General features: G+C 49.0%; 1 protein-coding gene across 1 annotated transcript; it reads right to left on the reverse strand.

The window, feature by feature from the left end:
- Window positions 1-511: 511 nt before the first annotated feature.
- Muc17 (mucin 17, cell surface associated) lies at window positions 512-10,703 on the reverse strand. Its single transcript, XM_015490701.1, has 10 exons — window positions 10,496-10,703; window positions 9,602-9,732; window positions 9,184-9,242; window positions 6,638-6,789; window positions 6,088-6,156; window positions 5,824-5,986; window positions 4,696-4,857; window positions 4,408-4,505; window positions 2,559-2,638; window positions 512-553 (listed from the first exon to the last, which is right to left on the reverse strand). The coding sequence occupies exons 1-10, from the start codon at window positions 10,701-10,703 to the stop codon at window positions 512-514; spliced, it is 1,164 nt and encodes a 387-aa protein (XP_015346187.1).
- Window positions 10,704-11,061: the final 358 nt, after the last annotated feature.

An 11,061-nucleotide genomic window follows, 5' to 3' on the forward strand; every position in this document is an offset into this window, starting at 1 on the left:
AAAATCACAACCCATAAAAATAAGAACTTTATTCATAATCTTAGAAACCCAAAGATATATACTATGTATTTATCCTGTAAATATTTACATTATTTAAAAATAGACGCCTTTTACGAAGATGGGATGCAAGGGTCCTTAGACGAGCGCTTTGTAGGTTCCAAAGCGCAGTCCCGGGGTGGAAGCGGTCCCAGTTGCAAGCCTGTAGGCCGGGCGCTGTCCTTGGTGCTGAACGTGGGCAGGCGCGCTCAGAAGAACCTCCCAGGAAATGGGCAAGAAGGCCTCGCCTGGCATCACCACAAGCCCTCTGGAGCCTCCCCGGTGCTTCTACACGACTTCATAAGCAGAAGCTGAGTTTGTTGTTTCTCTCTCCTCTTCCTCTTTGGTATGTGCAGTGGCTGTTTCCCAACAACTCCTGGGGCGCGCTCTCCATGGGGAAATGTTCCACCAAGCTTAGCCCAACTGGGGTCCCCTCACTCCCAGATCCCACAGCGCCACACAAAACTGCTTTGCTTTACAAGGCTGTCATTACCACCTGGGGCCTCTGAATTTGGACCTGAAGAGAGAAACAGAATTCAATGAGGGCTGGGCCCATGAGTTATTTGGGTTTTGAAAGCATTAGAGGCTCGGGCCTAGGAAAATCTCAGCTTTGAACTTGTCCTATTACCTGGAATCCAGCACAAACACATGGTATCATCCCTCCCTCATCAGGAGGGTTTACAGGAAGCCTGGCCAGTGATTTTATTTTTTTGCCCCAAGATTTGCTTTCTCTCTCTCTCTCTCTGGGAAGTACAGTATCTGAGGCCAATCACACTTGGTGATTCTTCTGTCCTCAAATATCTACCCAGATGAAATAATATTAACGAGGTCATTCAGAAGTGGTCACCTTCTCCCAGGGAACCAGTCATGGCCTCAGTCTCCATGGGACAACCTGATGTTGTGTTTCTCCTGGGTGATGCAATAACATTATCTAAGACATAACAAAGATGTTTAAGCTGAATTTAATTAAGCCTCTAGACCTAACCTCCAGTTTGTAGGAATTACTGAGGATTAAAGGACAAGTTAAATGAGACCACCAGGAAATAATCAAACAAATACAGAGTATGGGCCCCTCCTGCAGACAACCATCCTAGACTTCCAAAACGACACAATATATGTTTAAAAGCCAGTTATAGATACAAAGGCCAAAGAAACAACAAAATTCACCAAGTGAAATTTATATCCACATATGAAAAAAAAAAGTTATAGGGCTGGGGATGTGGCTCAAGCGGTAGTGCGCTCGCCTGGCATGCATGGGGCGCTGGGTTCTATCCTCAGCACCACATAAAAATAAAATAAAAATGTTGTGTCCACCTAAAACTAAAAAACAAATATTAAAAAATTTCTCTCTCTCTCTCTCTCTCTCTCTCTTAAAAAAAGTTATAAAAGATGCCCTTAGATCAGTTGGAAAAATTGGTTATTGGATGATATTGTGGAATTATTATCAACTTATTAGGTATAATAATAGTATTTGGGAATATGTGTGGAGGTGTTTTGAGAGAGAGTGTCATAATGTTTGCAATTGACTTTCAAATGGCTCAGAAAAAAATAATTAATTAATTTCCCTCCTTTTAAAAATACTGGGGATTGGGGCTGGGGATGTGGCTCAAGCGGTAGCGTGCTGGCCTGGCATGCGTGCAGCCCGGGTTCGATCCTCAGCACCACATACAAAAACAAAGATGTTGTGTCTGCCGAAAACTAAAAAAATAAATATTAAAAAATTCTCTCTCTCTCTCTCTCTCTCTCTCTCTCTCACTCTTAAAAAAAAATACTGGGGATTGAATTGAGGTGTGCCTTGCCAACAAGCTACATTCCCCTGCCCTTTTTATTTTAAAACATTTTCTCCCTAAGTTTTTTTTTTTTTTAAAGAGAGAGAGAGGAGGGAGAGAGAGAGACAGAGAGAGAGAATTTTAATATTTATTTTTTAGTTCTCGGCGGCAGACCAACATCTTTGTTTGTATGTGGTGCTGAGGATCGAACCTGGGCTGCACTCATGCCAGGCGAGCGCGCTACTGCTTGAGCCACATCTCCAGCCCTCTCCCTAAGTTTTTGAGAGAATCATTAAGTTTCTGAGGCTGGCCTTGAACTTGCAAACCTCCTGCCTCAGCCTCCTGAGTCTCTAGGATTGAATGATTGAATTGATAGGTAGATATGAAAAAAGAAAACATGACAACATGTTAAACATCACTATCTGGGTGAGGCATGTAAGTATTTACTATTGTTCTGATGTTGATGGTTGCTTAAAAATTAAAATAACTAAATAAATTGGCCATGATGGACATACTTACAGTGGAGAGGGAAATCACAGAGGAGGAAGAGGGAAGGTAGATTCCACCTTCTCCACCTTCCCTACCAACTGCCCTCCCAAGTTATGCTCATTTCCTGGCCGTGTAGTCCAGGGACCATTGCCTGGACCAACAAACCATACACATGGCTTTACTTGCTGAAGGTCCTATTGTGTCCTGGGGAAGATGGCACCTCGGAGTGGAGGGAGGTGAGAGTCTCACCCAGGCTGTTCTTACCTTTTTTGTAGGGTCTATGTGATTCAGAGAGGGCTGGAAGTTACTGTAGATGGCGTCCAGGTGGATGTAATCTTCTCTTTCTAGAGGAGGAGAAAGCCCCCCAGAGACAGGTGGTTAGGAAGATAAGGTCTCATTTCTGCTCACCCGAAAGAGGGCGAGCGGGTTCATTCTACACCCTTGAAACTGAAAACCGTTGAAAACATGGCAGACTACCTAAACTGCTTCACCCCCAAAGCTTCCATTTATAAGTCTTTTGAGGCTGTACATTTCTTTCTGAGTATAGTCATAACTGCCCTACAAGTTCTCATGCCAAGTATTTTCATAATCTCTTACATCCAAGTATTTTATAACTTCCATATGATTTCCTGCTTAACTCATGAGTTTTTTAGAAACTTAAATAGTTTCCAAAGATACAGAAGTTTTTGTTTTCATTTCCAGAAATTTTTGGTATTGACTTCTAAATTACTTGCATTATGGTCATATAATGTAGTCTGACTTTTATATTTGTTTTGAAAATTTGTTGAGGACTTTTTTTTGTGGCCTTGTGCATGTCCATCAAATGAGTCTTCTATATTCTCGTTATAATTATGTTCCCTTCAGTTGTTGAACACGATGTTCTGTATTATACCAAGGCTTCCAGTTACTGGGTACAAGCATTCTATATTCCTGATGACTTTTTGTCTGCTGGATGAATCAGTTACAACAGGTATTTTTAAAATCTCCCACCATGTTGGTGGACTTGTCCATTTTTCCCCACAGTCTTGTCAATCTTCGCTTTTCGTATTTTGAAACTGTACCTATTGGACACTAGTGGGACTGTGTCTAACATAGTAAGCCATTTTCCAATATAGATCCTTTCTCTCTCTCTAACTTAAAATTTATATTCCCACAACAAATGTAGAGAACAACAAATATTTTGTCTAGCAATCCTGTTTTCCTTTTTCCATGTTCTTTTTATATTTCTCTGTCCATCTGTTTTCATATTCCTCTCATCCATGATAAACAGCTAGATTTTTTTTAAAAATTCACTCTTTTAACTGGAGTGTTTAATCCACTTGCATTTTTTTATGACTATGGATGGTTTGGATACTTTCTGCCACCTTATTTTGTGCTATTTGTCTTCTCATTTTTCTTTTCCTCCCCTTTCCTGCCTTGTTGTGAATGAACTGGACTTTTTCCTCATTCCAACCTTCCCCTTCTTAGAAGTTAAAGACTCTTCTGAGAAATTTCCTCGATGCATGATTTTTCATCTTTGCAATTTAAAAACTTTATTTCTAGAACTTTTAACATGTGCATTTGACCTAACAAAATCGAATGTTAATCTCTTTGGTGAGATGCAACTTACTTGCTAATGAGCTTACCCACTTCTGGGCACAAATCTATGTACACATAGGCGGTTTTGTGTTCTAGAGAAATCTAGCACTGTCAGGTAGCCTGTGCCTCCCCAATGGTCTAGCCAAGCAGTGACCAGGCTTATGCCCTGCCCAGGGTCTTGCAGGAACAAGCCGTGGAAATTGGGTTTCCAATGTGGCACCAAATATTTGGGAAATGGCAAATGCTCCCCTCTTGCCCCCTACTTTTTTTTTGTACTAGGGATTGAACCAAGGGGTGTTCTACCATTGAGCTACACCCCAGCCCTTTTTATTTTTTATTTTGACACAAGACTTCACTAAGTTGCCCAGGTTGACCTCGAACTTGTGATCCTCCTGCCTCCACCCCGCACTTCACTGAGATTACAGGCATGCCCCACTGTACCCAAGCCCCCTTCCCTCCTTCAAGCACCAGTGTTCCCCCTGGTCCCTCTCTGTGTGTCCCCACCCGTTCTGAGTCCAGTGGAGTTTGCCCATACCTTCGCAGATGTCAAAGCCAATGTTTCGGAGGGTCCCAGGGACAGATCCACCATCGTCTTCTTGCCACTGGTACAATTGAGACACTGTGGCCTTTTGCCTGTTGATAGAGACGTACAGAGACCCCATGATGATCAGGGAGCAGGGACGAGGACCCAAGGACAAGCTAGGTCCCTGCTTTCAGCTTCTCACTCTTCACCTCGGGGTTGGAGAGACTGAAGACAGAGATCTGAGCAGAGGGAGGAGGAGGGGGACCTGGAGGAAAGAGGGGAGGGGCAGCCGTGGCTCACCTCTTCACCTCTCTCCTGGAGCGGAGCGTGAACACCAGGAGGACCACGATGACCAGCAGCACCACGGCACCGCCTGCGCCCGCGAGTCCGTACACCAGGCTCTTCTGGATGCCCCACTCACAGGTCTCTCCGCTGTACCAGTGAGTCTCTGTGATCAGGCAGCTGAGATGGGGGAGAGGGGCAGCGGGGGTGAGAGTGGGGTCAGCACCAATCTCAGAGCTGGGCCCTGACCCCTGGGTGTCTGAAGCGGGGAAGGGGGAAGGAGAGTGTGGGGCAAGGAGGATGGACGGAGACCAAGCCCAGTGTCCCTGGGCTGGCACTTCAGTGGGTCCAACACCCAGTGCCAGGCCCCTAGGTTTGCCCACAGTAGCAACCCAGGACTTGGGACAGCTGACCCAGCCCTGGACTTCCCTGGGCTGCGCCCCAAAGTGACCCTTCCACCCACCCATTAATGGTCCTCATTTTCAGTTCTCCTCTCTATCCAGAAAATCTGTCCCCCGCCCTGATCTGGGGCCCCTGTTCCCCCTCTGAGGCCCGGCTCTTTTCCTCTCTGACCAGCGTGGAAGGTCCTCCCCCAGGAAGCTGTCCCAGAAGGACCTCACAGGCCTCCTCCTGAGGGGGCTGAGGCAAGTGAGAGGAGTGCGGCTCCCTGCTGCACCCCCAGTGCTCTCGCCGGCTGCCACTCTCTCTAATTCGGTTTAGGTTGGCCACGTCTTTCTTGGCTTTTGTCCCTCTAGGACTGGGCTTCGTGGCCTCCCTCCTGCCCGTGGAGATGTGTGGCCTTCTTTCCCTATTTTGCTCACAGGAGATGGCGGTCCTTTCCCTGGAAGCAAGCCCCTGCCTCCATGTCAGGCTGCAAATGTCCTGAAGCTGGGACCCTCCTTCTGCTCCCGGGGAGCTCACCCCGCCCTCAGTGTCACCCAGCACAGAGAGGACACCAGGAAGAGCAGCTACTGAGCCTATCTGGACCTGGCCAGGGGGCTTGGCCATGCATGTTCTGCCAAGTCCTTTGTGACCTGATGCATTCAAGGAGATGCTGGGATCCAGTCCCATGACCTTGACCTTCAGACAGCATCTTGGGTAGACCCCAGGGGCTGGGCGGGGGCGGGGGGTAGGTGGGGTACTCACTAGCACTGGGGGCCACTGCGCTGCAGCTGGCACTTGCCGTAGTGGCAGTCCCACGAGGCTTTGAAGCCGGCCATGCAGGGCGTGATGCAGTAGGGCTTCTGGTCCTTGTACTCCACCGTGAAGTAGGGGGCAAATTCCTCCCCAGCCTTCTTCCGGCATTCCTCTGAGGGGACACGAGAGCGGCTGTGATCAGGCGCCAGGAGCCCTGGCTTCCCACTGCCCCCTCACCTCTCCAGCTCTTCCTGAAACCACCGTGTCACCCACCTTCAGGATCGTACTGGGTGACTGTAATGTTCTGCACCTTGGTGGCAGTTGAGTTGAAGCACAGCAGGGCTGTGAAGGAGACACAAGGAGCCTTTTATAACCAGCCGGTCCAGGGTCCCCACGGGGCTGAGGCGTGTGAGGGGGGTGGGGATGTGACAGGGACACAGGAAGCAGCTCTGTGCAGAGGCAGGGCCAGCCTCTCTTCCAGCTCCCAGAGGCCCTGCCGCTCCCTGGGTCCCTTTTCTCTCTCGATCCCCGCACCTCTCTCGTGTTCAGAAGATTCACTGCATAATAAATCACACTGGTCCTCACTTCCCAGCAGCCCCAGCTGTCCTGGACCCTTCCAGTGCCCTGTAGGACTCGGCCCGACTCCACTGGGCTCTGCGGCCTCCTTTTCGAGGCTCTCTTGGAATCTGCCAGTCTGAGTGAAGGGCCGAGGGGCTGATTCCTGGATCTCAGTGAGCTGCCATCTCCCTCCCTTCCCCCCACCTCCCAGGATGACAAACATGAAGGACTTCTCTGGCAGCCCCACCTGGACGCAGGAGCCCACCTGTGCAGGTATCATTGTTGCTTATCAGCTCTCTGGTTGCATTCTCGATTTTTTCCTTCACCTCCTTGGTGGCCTTCTTGAAGATTTCCTTGTATTCTGGGGTGAACTTGGTCTTCAGGATGATGTCATGCTCCACCACCACACTGCCCTGCCTGAGGAGGAAGAGACAATGACGTCCTTGAGCATCCTTCCCTGGTGGCCTTGGTGCCCGCTCTTCCCACTGGCTCTGCTCCTTCTGCTCTCTTGGGGAGGCAGAGCTGGGGGAGGGACCATTAAAATGGCGACCTGAGGCCTCCTAGGTAAGTGCTCTGTCCCAGGCACCATGGTAGGCCCTTTGCCACAGGTCTTTCTATAATGGCACCTAAGTGAAGCCTTCGACAATGGGAGGAGGGGCCTGGGCAGCCTCCAGGGAGCCTCAGCCATGTGGTTGGATGTTGGTGGAGAACATGGAAAAGCCATCCTTAAACTGTCACTAGATGTAACCCAGCAACACTGAGGTGACCTGAAGGAGGCTTGGTCTCAGGGTAGGTGGTCACTGCAGGGGCTCTCTCAAGGTCACATCTCCCTAGGGACAGGTGAAGGCCTACAGGAGGTCTCTGAGCCTCTTAAAATGACATGCAGAAATCCAAAGGCACAGACATGCATTTTTTTTTCTAATCACATATATTTTTGTCACCGCTAAAATGATCTCCAGCTCCCAGATGATTGAAATTCCAATCAAAAAGGGACAGGCACGGTGGTGGCACACACCTGTATTCCCAGCAGCTCCGGAGGCTGAGGCAGGAGGGTTGTGAGTTCAAAGCCAGTGTCAGCAAATTAGTGAGGCTCTAAGTAACTCAGAGAGAATATGTCTCTAAGTAAAATATTGAAAAAGGCTGAGCATGTGTCTCAGTGGTTAAGCACCTCTGGGTTCAAACCCTGGTGCAAAAAAAAAAAAAAAAAAAATCCCAAGATTAGGGTTTAATTTATTTAGGGTTTAGAAGTCAAGGTCAGTGCCCCTAAGAGAACAATGCAGCCAGCCCCGGAGTTTATGAAGGCCATCTCCTGTGTTTACAGAAGGAACCAGGAAGTTTGATGATCAGCAACCTCACACTGCAGGCCCCAGAGAGCACCGCTCAGGGAGCACAGGGATTATGTGTACCCTAAGAATGAGTCTTTTCTGGATTTAAAAACACAGTGAAAGTCTGGCCTCGTAAGCACCATCCAAGATTCCTAAATTCTAGAAGTCTAATGCCCTCTTCCTTTTTTCTTCTTGATACAATATTGAGAGGCTTAACTATCAACAGCAGATTTGGGGGAACTACTCATAGAAGAAAATTAGAGTATCACATTGACTAATACAGCATGTGGAAAAATCAAATTATACAATATTGTCTATTAGAATGCGCACTATAGGATAATTACATGAATCATAATGTAGCCATCTCTTAAGAGCCATTGCAGTCTAGTTCCAGGACCCCTTACAAGTACCAAGATCCAAGGGTGCCCAAGTCCTTTGGTCCTTTGGTCCAGCCCTTACCTAGCATGCCCAGGGTGCAGACTTCAGTCCCCAGGGCCACACACAAAAAATAGCAATGCTGTTTAAGTTCCTTATGAAAACTGTCCATCATGGCTCTGCTAACCCACGAGAAGAGATTTTCCTCATGATCCATGAGGGACTCAGGGGACTCGTGCCAGCCCTGTTGGCCAGCACAGATCAAATGGTTTCATAAAATTGGGGCGGCTCCTAGGGGAAGATTCTACAGGACAGAATCCCAGGAGGGCGGGTAGGTGAACACAGGACGGGGTGGACTTCGGAGCCTTTCCCCTGGGCGCCTCCCTCCCCGGGCTCAATTATTTGGCTTCATCTCTGAAGACGAACAGGGTATCTATCCCTGGCTCCCACTGCGGCTTTGGGTTTTCCAGATGGTCTCTTCCTGACATGACAGGATTGAATCTCGGCTCTGCCACTCTGTAACGGACCCCTGAGGTAAGTGGCTGCATCTCTCTGAGCCTCAGTTTTTCCATTTGTGCAATAGAAACAGCCCGGCTGGCCTCCCTCACTCCTGATGAGCATCCAGTGGGGAAAAGAGGCAAAATCATGGTTGAGAGGTGTTAGGGGCTGAATGGTGTTACAGTCAGCCCCCCAATTCATGGGTTGTAGCTCTAATCTCCGAGCCTCAGAACAAGATTCAGGTGAAGTTAAAATGGAGCTATTGGGATGGACCCTAATTCAATTATTGATTGTTGCCCTTATGAGAAGGGGAAATTTGAACAAAGAGTCAGCCAAGATATGCAAAAAGAGAAAAGGACCATGTGAGGACCCAGCAGGGAGGTGGCCATCTGCAAACCAAAGAGAAAGGTCTCAGGAGAAACCCACGCTGCCCACACCTTCATCTTGGACTTCCAGCCTCCAGGACTGCGAGCTCACTCTCTCTTGCTGAAGCCCCTAGTCCACGTGTTCCACCAGGGCAGCCCTAGCAGGCTAGGACAGACGGCCTGGTCACAGTGGCCTTTATAACTAGGACCGCTGCTTCCACTCCGAAGGCCCAGCCCCAGATACGCACCTCAACCCTGTGATGTTGACTCCTTCATACTCAGGGATTCCAGAATAAATTGTGTTCATCTGAAAGGTAAGAGGTCATTCTATCATCCCAGAGGTCCCATCTAGGGGTCTGCTGGGCCTTTCTGTGGAACATCAGGAGGGTCAGCATGGCCGCCCTGTCCCTCAGCACCTCCCAGTCCTCCTCCCCAGTTCTCCCTGGAATGGAAAGATTCCTTCCCAGAGACCAAGGTTCCTCCACCCAGCAGCCTCCAGAGGAAGTTGGTTTCCTGTGTCCAGCCTCCCTAGCAAGTCCGAGGACATGAGGGAGCCGAGAACTCACAAGTCCATTGAGAAAACAGCCCTCAGCTGCTTTCCTAACCCCTCTGGACTCCTCCCCGGGGGAACTGAAGGGCCCTGGGGACTTGCTCTCCCAGGTTTACCTGTTCCGTGAATGTGTCATTGAACTTCTTGAATTCCTGAGAAGACCGGTCCTGTAGCTTATCACTGTATGGCTCACTAGTCACGGTCACGGTCAGTTCCATTTGAGCAGTGACCGTCTGTGGTGGTGGCTCTGGAGGAAAGTGACAGGAGCACCACTTACTGAGAAAGCATCACCTCTGGGCTCCCTACCAAGGAGCCCTGAACCCCCCAGAAGCTCACCCTGGGTGGAGGCATCAACCTGGGTCTCTCCCGACCCTCTGTCCCCTGGGAAGAGAGGTAAGTATCCTCTAGTCCTCAGGGATAAGGGATGGAGCCCAAGGGGCCTTGGGTCTTATATTCTCCTAGAAAATTCTACCCATATTGCCCTGTGCTCTGTTCCTCAGCTTATGATGGGGTTACATCTGGATAAACCCATCATAAATAAAAAATATCATAAACTGAAAGGCATTGCATCCACGAACCTACAGAAAATCATAACAGAAACCCTGTAGAGTGCCCGTCGCTCCCCTGCACCCCCAGGTGACTAGAATATACCTGACATCCCTCGCTTGGGAAAAGATGCACATTCACACTTTGCAGTAGGATTCCCGCTGAATGCGTATCACTTGGGCACCAAGAGAAAGCCCCCAAATCCTAAGTCGAACCATCCTGAGCCGGGGACCGTCTATGTTGCATTTTATGGTCAAATTCTGGGCCAAATTGGTATTTTGTTCCAAATTATACCTTCTTCTTTTATTCACTTAAAAATGTTTTTAACTCTCATCATTAGGTTAATATCAATCCCCAAAGTGGCCATGCTTCCTGCCACACGCCGCAATGGGACAGGAACAGGTGCCTAGTGGGACACCCTGGGCCTGGCGCTGGGGAGAGGAAGGGTGTGAGGTCTCACGTACCAATCTCGATGCTCTCCACCACATTCTCACACAGTGGCCCATAGTAGAGGCTGGGACACTGACACTTGAGCCCATCCCAGAGACCTCCATTCTGGCAGACATTGGTCAATAACTGACATCGATCTCCTGTGAAGCCCGGGGGACAATCACAGGCCACTCCTGTCCACTTCCCTCCGTTCATGCAGGTCACTGAAAGGCAGAAGGTCATGGTCAACCACATGATTTGCACAGCATATGATAGTGGGGAGTGTGTTCTCAAAGATGCTGTCTGATGGGATACTCTCGTGAGACCTGGGGTGCGCAGGTGAATTAGGATCATGCCCACTTTACAGACAGGAGAAGGGAGGCAGGAAGAGGCCTGTCCAAGAGTCCAGGCAGAGGCAGCCTGGACCCCCCTTCTCAGAGTTCATCTTGCTTTACTTCAGCACATGAGGAAGGAGAAACCTGGTGTCGTGACAGGTGACACCATCAGGACCGAGGAAGAGAAAACAGGAGGCGGAATAAGGGAAACCAGGGAACCGGACCAATCGAGATTCCATGAAGGTTAAGAATGAATGTGGTCATTG

This window comes from Marmota marmota, unplaced genomic scaffold (assembly GCF_001458135.2).
Source record: "Marmota marmota marmota unplaced genomic scaffold, marMar, whole genome shotgun sequence".
NCBI classification, from domain to species: Eukaryota; Metazoa; Chordata; class Mammalia; order Rodentia; family Sciuridae; genus Marmota; species Marmota marmota.

What these genes read in the sequence shown, in the direction of transcription:
- Muc17 (XM_015490701.1), bottom strand. Translation starts at nt 10,703, where the DNA reads ATGACCTTCTGCCTTTCAGTGACCTGCATGAACGGAGGGAAGTGGACA. An exon ending in GGTGGAGAGCATCGAGATTG is followed by an intron (nt 9,733 to 10,495) that starts GTACGTGAGACC and finishes ACTTTCCTCCAG; the next exon opens with AGCCACCACCACAGACGGTC. An exon ending in TGGCTTTGACATCTGCGAAG is followed by an intron (nt 2,639 to 4,407) that starts GTATGGGCAAAC and finishes CTCCTCCTCTAG; the next exon opens with AAAGAGAAGATTACATCCAC.